This window comes from Mobula birostris, chromosome 23, assembly GCF_030028105.1.
Source record: "Mobula birostris isolate sMobBir1 chromosome 23, sMobBir1.hap1, whole genome shotgun sequence".
Classification (NCBI taxonomy): domain Eukaryota; kingdom Metazoa; phylum Chordata; class Chondrichthyes; order Myliobatiformes; family Myliobatidae; genus Mobula; species Mobula birostris.
In genome coordinates, this window is record NC_092392.1 from 30,718,747 (window position 1) to 30,739,960 (window position 21,214).

Sequence of the window (21,214 nt, forward strand, 5' to 3'; positions counted from 1 at the left end):
TCCACACATCCATGCCAGGTTAACGCAGGTGGTGAATCCAGGCAGTGGGCCAGATCCAGGACAATTTTGTCCTTGCTAATTATTCCCCTCCTCTTATTTTCTGGACTATTGATTTCACAGACCCTGACCTCCATCTGGTGCTTTTCCAAGGTGAAAGTTTTGATGTAGAACAGGTTACAGATGAAGGCTCAGTGTTTCCAATGGAGCATTGAAGCACTTGGAAGCGCTGGGAAAACCGGGTACCTGGGTCAACAGGTGCCCAGGAGACCTGTGATCTTCATGTTGGTAAATCCCGAATTAGAAGTGCATATGGGTGGGAGCCGCAAGGGCCGGGACCGCCCCCCCCCCCCCCCCACCCAGGCCACCAGTATGAGTCCGGAATTCAAAGCTGGAGGCACCCCACATGCGTGGTCAATGTTCCTGGAAATCATGCAGGTCAAGGCCTGAAGCTCAAACCTTCGATGGGCGAGTCCTAGCGTCGAGGCTCAAGGGTCAGAATTGTGATTGGTGAGACCTGAGGCCAAGGGCTGAAGTCAAACCTGTGATTGGTGAGTCCGGGGGTTGATACCCAGAGGCCGTCGAAGTCTGAAGGGTAAAACCAATGGTCAAAGTCCAGAGGTTGCCAAGTCTGAATGCAGAGAGCCTGAAAGATGAAAGACTGAAATTTGTGAGACCTGAAGGTCACGTCTGCAGGTCTGGGCCTGAATCTGGAGGTTGGAGGCCCGATCTTTTCAGGTCTGTGACTCCAGGTTAGACACTGCAAGTTGGAAGCTCGATATCTACAAGTCCGAGAGTCCGGGACCAAGCACAAAAGCCCAGAGGCAGCCTGCCTTGGAGTTGGAGGTCTCTGTGTATGCCAGGGTGGGATGGTGGGAATGGGGCTTGTTTTTCTGTTGTAGTCTTTCTTTGTCCTGTTGTTGTCATTGCTGCTTGTGTTGTTGTGTGTAGAACATCGTGGGCGTGCTATGTTGGAACTGGAATGAGTGGTGATCCTTGTAGGCTGTCCCCAGCACATCCTTGGATGTGTAGCTTGTGTGTTTCGATGTACGTATGATAAATAAAGCTGAATCTGAAAAGATTGCCATGACAGTCTGCTATCCTTTTGTTGCTCCCATTTGAAGATGCCTGCCCATTTATGGTTGTACAATGCAAATTAAACATAATGTCCTTATGCTCCTCCCCAACTTACTGAAATTCCTCTCTTTCTGAGCTGTCTCCTTTACTCTGCTGTTTAAAGTAAGGGAAGGGGCCTTGAAGAAACTGAATAGCAGAAGTGATAATATTATTTTTAAATATGCAGTGTACTTAATTGCGGTTTGGAAGTTTCTTTTTGCAAAGACTCATGTTAATGGTGTGTGCCAGTTTCTTATCTGCTTCACACAGGTTTCCTGACAAGAATTTCTTTATATCATTTCATTTTGAAAAAGAAGGAAGAGCAATGGATGGAAGTGAAGCTGGTCAGACAGCAGTGAAGTCAAATGGTTCTTCCCCCTTCCAACACTTTACAGCCACTGTACACCAGAAATGGAACCAGTGCTGCTTCTGTCAGACAAGCAAGGCCTGCACAGACTCCAGATCGTGCTGCTGCTTGGGTCAGAGAGGCATCCGTGCGCGAAGGCAGTGTGCAGTCTGACAGCGAGTGATTTCCTTAGTCGCTTTTTTTTTGTGCTTGCAAGACCCTGTTAGACATCGGTAATGTAGAATGCTGCAAGTCCGATTCACTGTCTTATTGGTGAACAGTGGGGAGCTGTGTGGCCCCAGTCGTAGCGAGGACTAGACCTCAAACCACGGTGTCGCTTGTTTGCAGCTGCCCAGGGGAGAGGCATCAGAGTTGGTGCGCGCCAATGAACGCAGTGTGGCGAGACGTCCATGCTGGAGTCAGTGCTGCTCTCCAGTGTTTGCTCGGCAGAAGACAAGATGTATTGTGTTTGACTGCGGGCTGCTGTGATGTTCATAGACTTGGGGACATGGACTATATTTTTTGTGGGGCTGTATTTTACTACGGTCTTATATGTGCTATATGTGCCTTGTGCTGCGAATGACAGTTAGTACTGTGCTTTGCACCTTGGCCCTGGAGTAACGCAGTTGCGTCTGGTGTATTTGTGGGCTTTCAAGTGTGGTTGAATGACAATTAAACTCGAACTTGAACTTGTATTTTCTAAGGGTTAGCACCACAAGATTCCCGCAGCCTCGTCCAGCACAGATCCTGCAGTACCAATGACTACTATGGTTAAAACCATATTGAAGTGCAGAATATTGCAAATCAATGTTTGATGGAACAAGATATTTATAACTGTCTGCACCCAACCGTACCAGCCTCCAGGGTTAGGCGCTCAGGTTCTCTGGAGTATGGATGGTTGGCGCGGTCCCATTTAAGATCCTGGCCTGCTCCACTATTTGGCAACCATGCTTTACCACCAAGATTTGGTCATTTAAATAGCACCTGAACTCAGGTTTGAGGCTCAATCGTCAGCTCAACTTTGGTTCAATCTGCGATTGCGCTTAGGATTTCTCTCTCGTTTGGAATCTCATCTGGTCTCTTCAGGTTCTCATCTAGCATCTAGTCAATAATCTAGTTAATGCATGCATGCATTTCTAAATGACAATAAACGAGGACTGAGTGTCCTCATAATCTAATCTAATCTAACCCTGTTCTCATCTCAGTCTCAAAACCATGTCTCAACTCTAGCCTCAGATACACCAGCACTTGGGTCCATACCTTTCTCGCCTAGGCCACTCTCAGGCTGGAGGAGCAACACCTCATATTCCGTCTGGGTAGTCTCCCACCTGGTGGCATGAACATTGATTTGTCCTTCCAGTAGTTTTTTTCCTCCTCCTTTCCCTCCGCCTCTATTCCCCATTCTGGCCTTTTACCTCTCACCTGCTTATCACCTCCCCCTGGTGTCCCTCCTCTTTCCCTTTCTCCCATGCTCCACTCTCCTCTCCTGTCAGATTCCTTCCTCTCCTTTCCCTCCCACCTCATTTCACCTATCACCTTCTATCTAGTCCTCTTCCCCTTCCCTACCTTTTTGTTCTAGCATCTTCCCCCTCCTTTCCAGTCCTGAAGAAGGGTCTCAGCTCAAAACATTGACTGTTTTTTATTTCAATAGATGCTGCCTGGCCTGATGAGTACCTCCAGCAATTTGTGTGTGTTCCTGAGGATACAGTAAGTAGCAAAATATTGGAGCTTAGAACAGCAGTTTCTAAAAGGAGTTGAAAATATCCATTGATTCACTATTGATTAAGTGCAAACACTTAAGTAGGGCAGAATTAGATGTGATTACTCACCCTATTGCCCTGTGTGTATAGATGAAGTGGCTGAGGAGCAGTATATAAACTCAAATCGAGTTTATTGTCATCTGCACAAGTACGTGTAGACACAGACGAAATGAAGAACTTATTTGAAACAGTGTCACAGGCACATGGCATCATATAAGCAGCATTCACAAGAAAATATACTTTATACTTTATTGCCGCCAAACCATTGGTACTAGAACATACAATCATCACAGCGATATTTGATTCTGCGCTTCACACTCCCTGGATTACAAATATTAAATATTAAAAATATTAAAAATAGTTAAAATTAGTAAATATTAAAAACTTAAATTATAAATCATAAATAGAAAATAGAAAAATGGGAAGTAAAGTAGTGCAAAAAAAACCGAGAGGCAGGTCCAGATATTTGGAGGGTACGGCCCAGATCCGGGTCAGAAGCCATTCAGCAGTCTTATCACAGTTGGAAAGAAGCTGTTCCCAAATCTGGCTGTACGAGTCTTCAAGCTCCTGAACCTTCTCCCGGAGGGAAGAGGGATGAAAAGTCTGTTGACTGGGTGGGTTGTGTCCTTGATTATCCTGGTAGAACTGCTCGGACAGCGTGCGGTGTAAAGTGAGTCCACCGACGGAAGATTGGTTTGTGTGATGTGCTGCGCCATGTTCACGATCTTCTGCAGCTTCTTCTGGTTGTGGACAGGACAACTTCCATACCAGGTTGTGATGCACCCTAGAAGAATGCTTTCTATGGTGCACCTATTAAAAATTAGTGAGGGTTTTAGGGGACAGGCCAAATTTCTTTAGTTTTCTCAGGAAGTAAAGGCACTGGTGGGCCTTCTTGGCAGTGAACTCTGCTTGGTTGGACGGGTCATTTGTGATATTGACCCTGAGAAATATAAGGCAATATTTACAAGAAATAACACAATTGGAACAAAAATAAAGCCTATTTTAGTGCAAAGTGATCAAAATGGTCACAGTTCTGCTAAACTCTAATGATAAGGGTTCAAGAACTGATTGGTTGAAGGGAGGTAAACATTGGGCTTCTGTATAGATGGGAAATGAGAAGTGGAAGCAGGAGTGCTCCACTATGAAGTTTCTTCAAGATTTGCCCAGTTTGAAGAAGCTTTCCTCGTCATATCAAATGGAGTTCTGTGAGACCCTCTCTCACTGCTACCCCATGTGATTTCTACTGCCCTCCTGCTCCTATCTGCTCCACGTTCCAATTTTCACAGCTGCTCAGACCAGTCATTGCTCTGAGCAGAAATTTTTTGCATGGCCTGAAAACTGCATAGCTCACTAGTAAAGCAATAAGTTCCAGCTGTGTGGCAACAAAGACTATGTGTGTAGGACCATTTCAGTTACTGTGAGGCCGTGGACCTGCACAGCTGAGAGGGAACAGTGCTTTCAATATAATTATGTCTAATCTGTCCTTGACCCCAAATGAATTTTCTTCCAGATTCCATTGGCTCCCCATTGTCCAAACCTATTGAACTGAGTAACCAAAGCTCAATCCCTTTGATGCACTTTTTGAAAGGGAGAATAACATGACATATGAGTGAATCTTCAGAACATCTGGCAACCCTGTGATCTCTGTCTTGGAGACTGGTATCAGAGTATCCTTCAAGAGGATGAACCCTTGCAAGGTGTCAGGTCCCAATGGTGTATCAGGTCGGGTACTGAAAACCTGTGTTGACCAACTGGTGGGAGTGTTCAAGAACATCTTCAGTCTCTCACCGATACAGTCTGAGATTCCCATCTACTTCAAAAGGGCAGCAGTCATACAGATGCCCAAGAAAAGCATGTTGAGCTACCTCATTGATTATCATCCAGTAGCGTTCATATCTATCTGTGCTGCAAGAGGTTGGCTAGAATTTATTTCTGCCTAAGCTACTGCAATTCACCTATTGCCACAACAAATTTACAGCAGACGCATTCTCACTGGCTCTCCACTCTGCTTTGGAGCACCTGCACAGCAGCAATACATATGTCCGGCTGCTATTTATCAATTACAGCTTGGTGTTCAATACCATTGTCTCCTCAGTACTAAAGACCCAGCTTCTAAATCTCTGTACCTCTTTCTGCAACTGGATCCTCAACTTCCTTATTAGTAGACCATAGTCAAGACAGGTAAGTAATAACATATTCTCTTTGGTGACAATCAACACAGGTACACCTGAATCAGAATCAGGATCAGGTTTAATATCCCTGGCATATGTTGTGGAATGTGTTGTTTTGCAGCAGTACATTGCAATACATAATAATAATAAAATTGTAAGTTAAATTAAATAAGTGGTGCAAAAAAGAAAAAAAAAGTGAGGTAGTGTTCATGGGTTCATTGTCCATTCATAAGTCTGATGATGGGGAGGAAGAAGATGTCCCTGAACCTTTAAGTGTGTGTCTTTAGGATCCTGTACGTCCCCTCTGATGGTAGCAATGAGAAGAGGGCATGTACTGGGTGATGGGGGGTCCTTAATAATGGATGCCACCTTTCTGAGGTGTCCTTGATGCCAGGGAAGCTAGACCCCATGATGGAGCTGGCTGAGTTTATAATTTTCTGCTTGGCCTCGCTGCACTACTCTCTCTTCATTTATGACTGGGGGGCTAAGCACAGTTCAAATACCAGCTACTGTATAAAATTTGCAGATGACACCACCATTTCATCATGGCTGATCCATTTTCCCTCTCAACCCTATTCTCCTGCCGTCCCCTGTAATCTTTGATGCGCTTACTAATCACGAATCTGTCAAGCTCTGCCTTAAACACACCCAATAACCTGGCCTCCACAGCCACCTGCGGCAACAAGTTGCACAGATTCGCCACCCTTTTTTGGTAAAATTTTTTGATGTTTTTAGTAAATCTCAAATGACATTCATGAGTGAGATAGATCAGCTGGTTGAGTTGTATCACAACATTAATCTGACATTTAATGGGAATTGATTGTGAACTTCAGGAAGGGGAGGTCGGGAGGACATGTGCCAACCCTTATCGAATGATCAGTGGTGGAAAGGGTGAGCAGTATGAAGTTCCTGGCTGGCAACATCTTGGAGGATCTGTCCTGGGCTGAACACATTGATCCACTTCTGCTTCAATTAGGAATTGATCTGCTTCCATTTCACTAGGAATTTGAGGAGTTGGTATGTCACCAAAGACCTTGCAAACTTCTATTGACTTGCAGTGGAGAGCACACTGAGTGATCACATCACTGCCTGGGATGGAGACGCCATTGCACAGGGTGGCAGGAAGCTGGAAAGGGTTGTCAACTCACTCGGCTCCAGCAGGGGTACAACCTTGTCCACTATTGAGAACATCTTCAAAAGGGAACGGCATCCATTATTAAGTACCCTCACCATCTAGGACATGCCCTCTTCTCATTACTCCCATCAGGGACGAGACGTACAAGCCTGCAGACGCACACTTAGCTATTCAGAAACAGTTTCTTCCTCTCCTCCATGAGATTTCTGAAAGGTCCATCAACCCCTGAGTACTTTTCCCTTTTGTTCTGTGCTAATTATTTTGTAATTTGTAATAATTCTATGCCTTTGTAGTGTACTGTTGCCACATGACAACAGACTTCACATCAAATAACACAAAGGGATGGGAGACTGAGAGGGACATGTTGGGATCTGATAGGATAGAAAGTAATGTTTGCAAGGACTGGCCCTTTCACCAGAAGTGAAAATGAGAAACAATGAAGAGACAAGATACTGAAGAATCTAGAGCCAGCGTTCCCAGTCTTGTTTATGCCATGGACCGATACCATTAAGCAAGGGGTCCATGGACTCCAGGTTGGGAACCCTGATCTAGAGCAACAGTCCATGACTAGGACCCCCATCATCCAGGTATGCCCTCTCCTCATTGCTACCATCAGGAAGGAGGAGCCGGAAGACACACACTCAATGGTTCAGGCACAGCTTCGTACCTTCTGCCATTAGATTTCCGAATGGACATCACGGCCATGAACGCTATCTCGCTACTCTTTCTCTTTTTGCACAACTTATTTAACTTTTTAAAGAACTATAGGCTTCTTACTACGTAGTTTACAGTTTTTATTGTCGTGTATTGCATTGTGCTGCTGCCGCAGAACAACAGATTTCACGACATATGCCAGTGATATTAAACCTAATTCCGATTCTGATACTGCTGGAAGAGCTGAGTGGGTCGAGCAGCGTCTGTGGGGGAGTGTGTGTGGGGTGAGGAATAGTCAACGTAGCGGGTCGAACCCTGCATCAGGACGAGATGGGAGACAAAACAGAGCAAAGCGTAAAACCACCGAAAATTCCCCGAAATATTTCTATTTTAAGGGTGAAATTAAACCCCGAGCGCATGGTTTGATTTCAACTAAGGCAATTGAAATCCACTCGATCCCGCCCCTTTCGGTGTGTGAAAAGTGACGACTCGAATAGTAGAGTGTCTGTGTGCTGTATAAGTGGGGGAGGCGGCGGCTGTGGGAGCAGTTTTGAGCATTTGGTGCCAGTTCCGATGCTAGGCTGGTCGGAGTCAACACGCTTGAGCGGTCTGCGAGCTGCTCGCCTTCTGTAATAAAATGCAAATGTCCGGCTGGAATCTGTAATCAGTTTCGATTCGGCGCTGAGTTTTATTGCCTCGGAGGGGGTCCGGCCGCACCGTTTGATGGGGTAAAAAGATGTCAGTCAGGACCGGCTTTTACAAACAAGAATTAAACAAAACGATATGGGAAGTGCCGGAGAGATACCGGAATCTGAGCCCGGTCGGATCTGGGGCTTATGGATCTGTCTGGTAAGTATGTCTCCTGCAACCCAGTCTATACAGCCAGCAACATTTTATACGTCGTTTCATGGATGTCATCGGATATTTTTTTGTTATTATAGGCACAAAGCTTAAGAAGTCCTCAGACAAAACAAATGTGGTTTTAAATGTATAGGATCCTGCTTTGTGTGGGCCTGTTTGACAAAGGTCGAAATCGATATTTGAAGTGCTTGGCATAGGAAAGTGTGAACACTGCAATTTATACTCGGCTAAAATAACTAGATATCAAGCCTTCATCCGGATCGCAGGGATTAACTGAAGGGATAACCATATTGGAATAGCTTGATATGGGCGTGGTTAGTTCAGTCCAGTTTACGGATGAAGATGCGGGAGTGCTGATTCGAAGCCATTCCGAGATTGTGAAACAAAATGTGTTTTTGGGTGTTTACCGTGTGCGAAGCGAAGTGAAACGACAACTGCATTGCCCCCCCCCCCCCGGTCCAGTGTTTCCTGTAACCCCGTGTTCAGGGCTTCACCATCAATGATGTTGATAACCACTGTCTGTAGTCCTTTCTGTGCGTCGGCAAAGGTTTTTATAACGGGCTAAAAACGCCATCGTTAAATTCCTTTATTTGAATGATAATTTTTTTCCCGGAAGTCTTCTGCCGCCTGTTTCTGGTCAAATGTATCAATGGTTTACTGCTGTTGCAACTGTCTTATTACACGTTGAATTCCACGCTAATATATATGTCGAATTATATTCCTTAAGATTTATTTCGGTAAGATTTGTAACTCAAATAACTAAATAGCTTATTCGGTAATTTATATTTCTAATAGGTGAATCTTGGTATGCTTTATGCATAATCGAGTTCTTCAGTTTGTCCGATTACTAAATATAATCAATTACTGTATTACGCGTTATTAGTAAGACCCGTTGAATGGTGCAGCACTGGAAGATATTTAGGGTTTAATACTATGCCAACTCTTTCAAAAGCCATTTCATTAGTCATGCAACAATATCCCTTCCTTATATCTCTGAATTTTTTCTCTTTCTTGTTGTAATGCAGTTCCTTTTTAAAAGTTATTATTGAATTTCTATTAAAACAACACAATGTCTAGGAAAATGTCTCATCTTTCCGCTTTTTAAAAACCAGTTAACTTAAATCAATAACCCCTCCGTTCACCAACCGTTATGCACAGGAACAGTTCCCTTTTATTAACCCTTGCAAAATCCATCATTGCTTTGAACACTTCCATCGTATCTCCTCCCCAACTGTCTCTCCTTCTAAGTAGAACAGCCCCATATTCACGGTAGCACAGTGGTTAGCACAATGCTTTACAGAGCCATCGACAGTACCAGAAAACCGGGTTCAATTCCCGCTGCTGCCTGTACGTTCTCTGTTTGTACCTCCTGGTGCTCCAAAGACCTGCCAGTCGATAGTCTGGTCATTGATAGTCTGATAGATTGGTCATAGTAAATTGTGAATTAGGCTGGGATTAAATGAGGGGATTGCTGGCACTTGAAGAATTAACCAGTTTCGATAACTATCCTATCCATGGAAGGATAGGATGAGATCAGGGCGATAATATCTGGGTAGAGATTAATAAAGGGAAAAAATAGTATTAGTAAAGGGAATGAATAATAACATTACAGTGGCACAGGGAATAAACTGAGAAATATCTGAGGCATGGAAAGCAGTTCTAGTGGGAGACTTTAACTTGCACATAGATTGGGTGAACCAAGTTGGTTGAGGCAGTGTTAGCTTTCTTGAACAGCATGTTACTGAATTTACAAGGGAATCGTGGATTTTGAATCTTGTAGTTAGGGATCCTCCTTGAAAGAGTGATCACAGTGTTAGTTCGATCTAAAACCAGTGTATTATGCCTAAACAAGGGAGACAACGGGATGAGGAGTTGGATAGAGTACACAGGCTATATAGTGGGACGGTGGAGGAACAGTGGAAGATTTTCAAAGAGATTTTTCAACAAAAGTATATTCCAGTTAAAGGCAAGGACAGTGAGGGTGGGGAGAGCCAGCAATGGATAACTAAGGAAATAAAGGAAGGCGTCAAACTAAAAGCTCATGTGTACAAAGTCACCAGGAGAAGTGGGAACTGGAAGATTGGGAAAATTTAAAAAAGTATCAAAGAACCACAAAGCAAGCAATAAAGAAAGGGGAGATAGATTATGAAAATAAACTAGCACAAAATGGATAGTAAAAGTTTTTGTAATTATATAAAGTGGAAAAGACTGGCCAAAGGTAGGTCACTTGGAAGACAAGAAGGGGGAATTAATATTGGGTCATGAGGAAATGGCCGAGGCTTTGAATGACTATTTCGTGTCAGTCTTCATGGCGGAGGACATGTCTAACATGTCAAAGAGAGATGATATGGATGTGATGGGAGGTGAGGACCTCAATACAGTAGCTATCACTAAACAGGTAGTGCTGAGCAAACTTGTGGGCCTAAAGATTGACAAGTCCCCTGGTCCTGATGGATTGCATCTCAGGGTACTGAAAGAAATGGCAGAGGTTATAGTAGAGGCTTTAGTGATAATTTACCAAAATTCTCTGGACTCTGGGCAGGTGCTGGTGGATTGGAAGAAGGTGGATGTCATGCCACTCTTCAAAAAAGGATGTAGGAAAAAGGCAGGTAGCTATAAGCCAGTTAGTTTAATGCCTGTAGTTGGGAAAATGCTTGAAGCTATCATTGAAGAAGAAATAGCGAGGCATCTGGAACGAAATAGATCCATCATGCATACACAGCATGGATTCAGCAAAGGCAGGTCCTGTTTGACAAACTACTGGAGTTCTTTGAGGATATAACAAGCGCAGTGGATAGAAGGGAATGGATGGATGTTATTTACTTGGATTTTCAGAAGGCGTTCAATAAGGTGCCACATAAAAAACTTATCCATAAGATAAGGATGCATAGAGTTGGAGGTGATGTTTTAGCATGGACAGAGGATTGGTTAACTAATAGAAAGCAGAGAGCTGGGATACATGGGTGTTTCTCTGGTTGGCAATCAGTGGTGAGTGGTGTGCCACAGGGGTCAATGCTGGCCTGCAACTCTTCATGATATACATTAACGATTTGGAAGAGGGGATCATGTGTAGTGTATCTAAGTTTGCAGATGACACTAAATTGAGTGAAAAAGCAAATTGTGCAGGGGATACAGAGAGTCTGCAGAGAGATATAGGTAGGTTAAGTAAGTAGGAAAGAGTCTGGTAGATGGAATACAATGTTGGTAAATGCGAGGTCATCCACTTTGAAAGGAAAAATGGAAGATCAGATTATTATTTAAATGGTAAAATATTGCAGCATGCTGCTGTGCAGAAGGACTTGGGAGTGCTTTCATATGAATTGCAAAAGGTTGGTTTGCAGGTGCAGCAGGCTATCAAGAAGGCAAATGGGATGTTGGCCTTCATTGCTAGAGGGATCGAATTTAAGAGCAGGAAAGTTATGCTGCAACTGTACAGGATACTGGTGAGGCCGCACCTGAAGTACTGTGTGCAGTTCTGGTCTCCTTACTTGAGGGAGGATATACTGGCTTTGGAGGCGGTGCAGAGGAAGTTCACCAGGTTGATTCCAGAGATGAGGGGGTTAGACAATGAGGAGAGATTGAGTAGCCTGGGACTGTACTCGCTGGAATTCAGAAGGATGAAAGGAGATCTTATCGAAACATATAAAATTATGAAAGGGATATATAAGATAGAGGCAGGAAAGTTGTTTCCACTGGTAGATGAGACTAGAACTAGGGGACATAGCCTCAAGATTCGGGGGAGTAAACTTAGGATGGAGATGAGGAGGAACTGCTTTTCCCAGAGAGTGGTGAATCTGCCCAATGAAGCAGTGGAGGCTACCTCAGTAAATATATTTAAGACAAGGTTGGGTAGATCTTTGCAGGGTAGGGGAACTAAAGGTTATGGGGAAAGGCAGGTAGGTGGTGATGAGTCCACGTTCAGTTCAGCCATCATCTTATTGAATCGCGGGGCAGGCTTGACAGGCCAGATGATGTGGAAGCAAGTCCATGTGCTGAAAACCTCCAAAATTCAAAGTAAATTTTATTATCGAAGTACAAATATGTCACCATATACAACCCTGAAGCTCATTTTCTTGTCAGCATACTCAATAAACCTATAAAATAATAACTATAGCAGAATCAATGAAAGATCAGCCAACTAGCACATTCAACTAGAATGCAGAAGACAACACACTCTGCAAGTATAAAAAGAAGAAATAATAATAATAAATATAAAAGCAATAAATATTGAGAACATGAGATGAAGAGTCCTTGAAAGTCCAAATTGTATATGCAGAATTTGTAGAAAATTATTGTAGAAACCAGGTCCCTTTCATCTATCAACATGAACATACTGCTAAAGTCTTATTTACACAATGTACATCCTTCCTAAAATGTTCCCCAAATGAGAAGCATTTTAGGAAGTTTTGCATATTTTTCCTTCAATTGTCCTACTTATAATAAAGCCAGTAACTCTTTCTAACAATGGTTAACTCTAATCTTTCACTCTTTGCTTTATGTTTTGCATCTGATTGTCTTTGAATTAACCCACTCCGATATATACATATGAGTGATGGGGTGGAGATATGTCTCTACCAAAGGATATGTAAGGCTCTCCTTCCCTCCGATAGCCTGCAGGTCCCCCTTGGGCAAGGTGTACCACCTGCTTAGCACCTCTGGCTTTGAGCCTTCCGTTGGTCGACCATTGACGCTGCATCCCCGCTGTCCACGTGGTATGCAAGCCAGGGCTGTTGCCCATGCAGCAGGCTACCCCTCTTCATGCAGCTGATGAATCCAAAGGAACGGCAGAGATTGATACAGTTTGGCACCACTGGCATTTCAGAACTTGCCTGTCCGCATTGAACTCTATGCAGAGCTGCCTTAGGGACTCCAGCTCTGGATTTTTCCCACGGGGTTTACTCGCAAAGCCTTGCCCATGAGTGGTATATCTGCAAGACCGCGGAGATTTGAGATCAGAGTTTTCCTCGTAAATGAGCTGCCAACCATGGCCGACGAGCCCCATCTGCCCTGAGCGACTGGTTTTAAGGCGTAGCAACCCGCCTTTGCCCCATCTCCTGTCAGTAGAAACAGTTCCGCCGGGCTTAGTAGCTAAGCCACGCATGAAGGCCAGGAGCTGGACTTGTTTGTCAGAGGCTATATGAGATGCATGCCATTGGGAGCATTTACTAGCTAGTGGGAGCTTATCCCCTCTACCTCCCTGGCTTAAGGAACCAAAGATAGTATTAGACTGGAGGAAAAGGTTAATAATGCTGCCAAGAAGAGCAGTGAACTTGAGGACTGGGGAAATAACAGATTTCAACAAAAAGAAGATGGAAGGAAGTTAGAATAACAGAGTAATCTTGCAAGAAGCACATAAAGTATTAAAGCTGCTATAGATATGCAAGAAGTAGAATGTTTGCAAAAGTTAATTTGTGTCCCTTATTGATGGAGATGGGAGAAATTATGTCAGGGAAGAAGGAAATGCCAGAGAAAGTGAGTTGATTTGTGTCTGGCTTTCCATAAAAAAATCTCAAAGCAAAACGATTCTGGAAATAGTAGAGAACAACAGTCTTAGAGAGAATGAGCAACACACACAAAATGCCGGAGGAACTCAGCAAGTCAGGCAGCAATTATGGAAGTGAATAGATAGATGAAGTTTAGGGCCAAAACCCTTCTTTAGTGCCCTGAAGAAGGGTCTTGGCCTGAAACTTCAACTTTCTATTCACTTCCACTAATGCTGCTTGACTTGCTCCAGCTTTTTGTGTGTGTTACTTTGGATTTCCAGCATCTGCAGACTTTCTTGTCTTAAAGAGAATGACCCATTGAACAAAATTTGTTTGTTCATTCGTTATGTGCTGTGCCATGTGACATAGGTGATCATGGTCTCATGACCATGATTGTTCTTGATAAATTTTTCTACAGACGTGATTTGCCATTGCCGCTTTCTGGGCAATATGTTTACAAGACTCGAGTCCACAGTGTCTTTACAAGACTTGAGACCCCAGCCACTATCAATACTCTTCAGAGATTGTCTGCCTGGTGTCAGTGGCCGCATAACCAGGACTTGTGATGAGTACCAGCTGCTCATACGACCACTCACCATCTGGTCCCATGGCTTCATGTGACCCTGATTCAGGGCTAAGCAGGTTCTACACCTTGCCCGAGGGTGACCTGCAGGCTAGAAGAGGGAAGGAGCACCTTGCACATCCTTTGGTAGAGACGTATCTCCACTCCACCACCCTGAACAAAATTACCATTCCAATTAAAACTGGGAAAATTAATGAGATGAAAACCAAATAATTTCTGGGACCTGATCACAAATAACCCCACAGTTTTGAAAAATAATGATAGTGGATACACTAGTTGTTATCTTTGAAAATTCCATAGAGTCTAGAATGTTTTTCACAGACTGGAAAGTAAGCACACATGTAAAGAAAGGTGGGGTGAGAAAGGGGGAACAAAAATCCAATTAATCTGACATCAGGAACAGGGAAAGTGCTAGACTCTATCACAAAGAAAGTGAGAATAAGATCTCAGAAAACAATGATGATTGGGCAGAGTCACTGTGGATTTATGGGGGTTAAATAATGCTTAGCAAATTTGTTCGAAATGTTATGAAATTGTCAGTTGCAAAATAGATAAGGCCATATCAGTTGATACAGTGTATTTGATCTGTGAGGTTTGCATTAGCCAGGGTCAACCGGAATTTTCCATGGGGTTTACTCCCGAAGCCTTCCCCATGAGTGGGTATAGCCACAAGGCAGTGGAGAACTGAGATCAGAGTTTTCCTTCGCCGTGATCCTAGGATCGAAAGAAGCTACAGAAAGTTGTAAGATTAGTCAGCTCCATCTTGAGCACCTCTGTAGTATCCAAGACATCTTCAAGGAGCAGTGCCTCAGAAAGGCAGCATTAAGGACCCCCATCACCCAGGACATGCCCTCTTTTCATTGTTACCATCAGGAAAGAAGTACAGAAGGCTGAAGGCGCATACTCAACAATTCAGGAACAACATCTTCCCCTCTGACATCTGATTCCTAAATGGACATTGAACCCATGAACACTACCTCAATTTTTAAATTATTTTTGTTTTTGCACTATTTTTAATTTAACTATTGAATATATACATATATAATGTAATTGATTTACTTATTTATTTATTCTATATTATTAGGTATTGATTGTGCTGCTGCCACTAAGTTAACAAATTTTATGACATATGCCAATGTTATTAAAACTGATAAGCTGCCAACCACGGCTGATGATGAGACCTATCTGCCCATAATGTTTAGTATTTGACCTACAGAAGACATTTAATAAGTGCCATATTACAAGAGGTTATTAGACAAAATTGGGGCACATAGAATTTGAGGTCATATTCTGGTATAGATGGAAGATAGGTTAATGGACAAATGATGGAGAGGAGGTGATGTACCCACATAAGTACTCCAGAGATTGGTACTCAAAATGTTGTTCACAATTTATGTCAATGACTTGGCTGAGGGGATTAAGTGTACTATGTCCAAGTTGATGAATGGAGCAAAGCTGAGTGGCTGTATGCACTGAAAGGAGAATGAGAAAGGTTTCAAAGGGAGAGCAGCAGACTGAGTGAATGATAAGGTAATGACAGATGAAATATAACGTGGAAATATCTGAAGTCATCTACTTTGGTAGGAAAAGTTTTTACAAAAAGCAAAGTATTTGTTAAATGGCAAGAAACTGGAAAATTTAACATGCATTGTGATCTGTAAGTTAAATGTCATAATGTGCACTTGCAATATCGGAACCCAAGTGTGGAGGAAAGAATGACTCCGATGTAGGGATGGTGACAAGAGTTTATTCATAACAGTTCCAAAAGCACATCAGAAGCTCGGCCGAGCAACACCATGAGAAGTAACATTCTCAAAGCTAGGACCCTGCAATTAGCTCTAATAGGGCGCCCACTTAAATAATACAAGTAACACGAAATCCCTGTGCTTATCAAAATAAACTTAACAAGCTTAAATGGAAAGCACCAGGGGACTACTTTACAAAGATTGAGTCACTTGAGAAAACCACAAGGAACTCTCAACAATTAACAACTTTTATTGAACAACAATTAAACTTATTCAGCTGCTCCAAAAAGTTTGGCGCCCTATGCTTTCTGGTGCCTCACACAGGCCCGAAGAGCTCATTACTTTAACATTGCAGGGATAGAGAGCAGATAAGGAAGGCTGGTGCTATATTGGATTCTGTGTTGAGTACAAGAGTTAAAATACCTTACAGTAATTCTATATAACTATCTATCAATCTATCCCTGCTTAAGATTACACAGAATACTGTATTGTATGATTGCTGGTCTTCCTCCTGACAAAATACTTGATTTAGAAATTCATCAGATTGATTCATAGTCATAGTCATACTTTACTGATCCCGGGGGAAATTGGTTTTTGTTACAGTTGCACCATAATAATAAATAGTAATAGAACCATAAATAGTTAAATAGTAATATGTAAATTATGCCAATAAATTATGAAATAAGTCCAGGACCAGCCTATCGGCTCAGGGTGTCTGACCCTCCAAGGGAGGAGTTGTAAAGTTTGATGGCCACAGGTGGGAGTGACTTCCTATGACACTCTGTGCTGCATCTCGGTGGAATGAGTCTCTAGCTGAATGTACTCCTGTGCCCACCCAGTACATTATGTAGTCGATGGGACACATTGACCAAGATGGCATGCAACTTGGACAGCATCCTCTTTTCAGACACCACTGTGAGAGAGTCCAGTTCCATCCCTACAACATCACTGGCCTTACGAATGAGTTTGTTGATTCTGTTGGTGTCTGATACCCTCGGCCTGCTGCCCCAGCACACAACAGCAAACGTGATAGCACTGGCCACCACAGACTCGTAGAACATCCTCAGCATCGTCCGGCAGATGTTAAAGGACCTCGGTCTCCTCAGGAAATAGAGACGGCTCTGACCCTTCTTGTAGACAGCCTCAGTGTTCTTTGACCAGTCCAGTTTATTGTCAATTCGCAGGTATTTGTAATCCTCCACCACGTCCACACTGACCCCCTGGATGGAAACAGGGGTCACAGGTACCTTAGCTCTCCTCAGGTCTACCACCAGCTCCTTAACTTCTTGGGTTCTGGTGATTTTTCTGTGAGGTGGGATTCAGCAGGATGGACCCAGTCTTTCTGGAGTTTAGAAAACCAAGAGGAGATTGAACTAAACTATGCAAAATTCTTCTGGGTTTTGTCAAGATAGATGTGGAGATTTATGTTTCCCTTAGCTGAGGTGATTGCAACCGTGAGTCATACTCTCAAAGTAAGATGTGAACCAGACAGAATCAGAAGAAACCAGACAGAATCAGAAGAAATCACAGCCAGAGGTTAATTATCAATCCAAGAGGACCTGGGAGTACATTCCCGATAGAGTTCTTTAGAATTTTAGATTTTAAAAGAGTTGAGAAATATGATTTATTTCACAAGAAAATGACATTGAGGCAAACATTCAGCTATGGTTTTATTGATCAACGGAGCAGGTATAAAAACCAAATAGTCAAATTTTTCTTATGTGCATGTAGATTGTACTTAATAGAAAAAGCTATCACTACCTTCTGCCACTTTTATTCAATTTATTTATTTTATTTAGAGATACAGCACAGAATATGCCCGTCCAGCCCTTCAAGCTGCAGCGCCTAGCAACCCCTGACAACCCTGATTTAATCCTAACCTAATCATGGGACGATTTAACCTCCCTGGTACATCTTTTGACTGTAGGAGGAAACTGGAGCACTCAAAGAAATCCCATGTATTCCGTGGGGAAAACATACAGAAACTCCTTATGTGGGACACCGGGATTGAACTCTGAACTCTGCCACTCTGCGCTTAAGCAACATCGTGCTAACCACTACGCTGCTGTGGCACCCAGATTTATAGATAACAATATGTCATCAAACTCTGTAACACAAAAATACAAAGAGTGTGTCAGTGAAACCTGATGATATAAAGTCATTAGAATTTAGTACAGGATTGGGAGTGCACATACATGATGCATTTAATCTGATGTTAGAAATTCCGTAGATAATTCTATTGCCATAAGGTCAGTGTCCTGTCTTATATCCAGACCTTTCAATAGTCGATGAAAAAGGTTTTATTGAGAGCTCCCCTATTCTTCTAAGCTCCAGCAAGTACAGGCCCAGAGCCATCAAACACTCCTTAACCCTTTCATTCCTTGAATCATTCTTGTGAACCTCGTCTGGGCTGTCAATGCCAGCACATCTTCCCTTAGACAAGCGGTCCATAATTGCTCCCAGTACTGCAAGTGCAGTCTGACCAATACTTTGTAAAGCCTCAGCATTATATCCTTGCCCTTGTCTTCTAGTCCTCTCAAAATGAATGTCAACATTGCACTTGCCTTCCTCACCACTAACTTAACCTTCAAATTAACTTTTAGGGAATCCTGCGTGAGGACCCCAAGTCTGATTTTTTAATTTTCTTCCCATCTAGAAAATAGTCTTTGTCTTTATTCCTTCTACCAAAGTGCATGAGCATACACTTCACTATATTCCATCTGCCACTTCTTTGCTCATTCTCCTAATCTGTCCAAGTTCTTCTGTGGACTCCCTGTTTCCACAACACTACTTGACCCTCCACCTATCTTTGTATCATCTGCAAACATGGCCTCAAGAAAAAGTGGTCTCAACACCGATCCCTGTGGAACACCACTAGTCACTGGTTGCCAACCAGGAAAGGCCTCCTTTTTTCCCACTCTTTTCCTTCTGCTAGTCAGCCAAACTTCTATCCATGCTAGTATCTCTCCTGTAATGGCACGGATTCTTATCTTGTTAGGCAGCCTCATGTGCAGCACCTTGTCAAAGACCTTCTGAAAATCCAAATAAATATCATCCACTGACTCTCTTTTGTCTATCTTGCCTGTTATTTCCTCAAAGAATTGTAACAGATTTATCAGCCAAGATATCCCCTAAGGCAATCATACTGATTTTATTCTATTTATCAGGTGACTCCAAGTACCCGAAATCTCATCCTTAATAATGTACTCCAACATTATTGGTGCTTCAGGGTCTTGATGTTTTTATTGGAGGAGGAGAAGATGGCGGCGCGATTCAGCTCGCAGCGGCCACTCCGGTGGTGATGTCTGTTATTTGTCAAGTAGGGTGCCGTGCACAATCTTGATTTGGTGGAGACAGATGTGAGAGCACGGAGGAACATCTGGTGAAACTTCTAAAATGCCTGCTTCACTGCTGCTGCTACTGTGTGGTCCAGAATCTCTGGAGGAGAAGGCCCCAAGTCCTCGGCTTTGCTAGTTGCTTGGCAACCGGGACGGGGTTGAAGCGCTCGGCAGAGGATGGTGCTCAGAGAGGCTGTGTCGGAGGGGCTGGTCGGAGGCTCGAAGTTTTCGGAAGGACTCAGAATCCGCTGCGGTCGGGTGCTTCCAATGGTGCTGCATCGGCAAGCTTGCGGCGCTTGAAGGCTCATGGCAGGGAGAGTTTCTCACTTCTGCTGCCTGCATGAGATGATGAGTCTATCGAGACTTTGAGACTTTTTTTTACCGTGCCCCTGGTCTGCTCTTTATCAAATTATGGTATTGCTTTGCACTGTTGTAACTATATGTTATAATTGTGTGGTTTTGTAAGTTTTAGTCTTGGTTTGTCCTGTGTTTTTCTTGTGATATCATTCTGGAGGAACATTGTACCATTTTTTAATGCATGCATTTCTAAATGACAATAAACGAGGACTGAGTGTCCTCATAATCTAATCTAATTCATTCTATGGGATTTCTTGTTTTGTGGATGTCTGTGAAGAGTACGAATTTCAGGTTGTATATTGCATACATTCTGTTATTAAATTACCCTTTGAACATCTTCCCAACCACTGAAGTCATGCTAACTAACCTATAATTTCTTACCTCTGCCTCCGTGTCTTCTTAAAGAATTGAATTACATTTTTGAAGAGAGGGATAAAATTAACACAATGTGTTTCACGTGGCCTCTACAATTTTTTACAACTGCATGTCTTTCATAAATTAAGGATTTCCTCTTCCAGTATCAGAGTTTTGACACCACATTTATCATATCTATAGTTGTCTTCTTGGAATTGCTATGCACTATTGCCTAACCATATGGTGATAAAGTGGTTTCTTGTCTTTGTATCATTGTCATTGCATTAGTAAATGTGTAAGCAGTGGACGTTTCAGGCTGAGACCCCTCATCATTTGAGTCCTGAAGAAGAGTCTCAGCCTGAAACGTCGACTGTTTACTCTTTTCCATAGATGCTGCCTGGTCAGCTGAGTTCATCTAGCATTTTGTGTGTGTTGCTTGGGTTTCCAGCATCTGAAGATTTTCTCTTGTTTGGCATTAATAAATGTTGCTGATTTAGGTCTTATTATCTCATTCGTAGTGGCATATGGTCAGTAATTAGGATAAAAGTTCTGCCTGGTAATAACTGAAGGATTCTATTGATTCCAAACTCTGCTCTGAAAGTGGGAACCTCTTCTGATCTGCCTATCACTTGCCCTGGGTCCCCTCCTCCTTCCCTTTATGCTATGGTCCACTTTCCTCTCCCATCAGATTCTTTCCTCTCCAGCCCTTTACCTTTCCCACCCACCAGGCTTCATCTATCATCTTCTAGCTATCCTCCTTCCCTTTCCCCCACCTTTTTATTGTGGCATCTTCCCCTTTCCTTTCCAATCCAGATGAAGCGTCCCAGCCTAAAACTTTGACTGGTTATTCATTACCACAGATGCTGCCTAACCTGCTGAGTTCCTCCAGCATTTTGTGTGTGTTGCTCTGCATTTCCAGCACCTGCAGACTTTCTTGTGTTGATGCTCTTCTCTGAGTGATCCCTTCTCAAGCTGTGCATAATTACATTTGCTTCTCGTGATAATGTGAGACACAGAATCAGGGGGTTTTGCTTTCTCAACATTCCTGTTTCTTTATCACTGAACCTTCTCCATAACCTGCTGCATAACATGACAGTTTCAATTCATAAAATGCTGGAGGAACTCATCAGGTCTGGCAGCATCAATGGAAATGAATAAACAGTCAATGTTTCAGGCCAAGACCTTTCACCAGGACTGGAATGGAAGGTGGAAGATGCTGGAATAAAAAAGGTGGGGGCGGGGATGGGTGAAGCCAGGTGGGTTGGAAAAGCAAAAAGCTGGAGAAGAAGGAATTTGATTGGAAAGGAGGGTGGA

At 43.1% G+C, this 21,214-nt stretch overlaps 1 protein-coding gene across 2 annotated transcripts in view; it reads left to right on the forward strand.

Moving 5' to 3' along the window:
• Window positions 1-7,684: 7,684 nt before the first annotated feature.
• Window positions 7,685-21,214, forward strand: part of mapk11 (mitogen-activated protein kinase 11) — a 72,700-nt gene continuing 59,170 nt past the window's right edge. For both annotated transcript variants that reach the window (XM_072241535.1, XM_072241536.1), the window contains exon 1: window positions 7,685-8,028. In XM_072241535.1, the coding sequence (XP_072097636.1) occupies window positions 7,916-8,028 (113 nt within the window). In that variant the 5' untranslated portion in view covers window positions 7,685-7,915. The remainder of the gene's footprint in view (window positions 8,029-21,214) is intronic.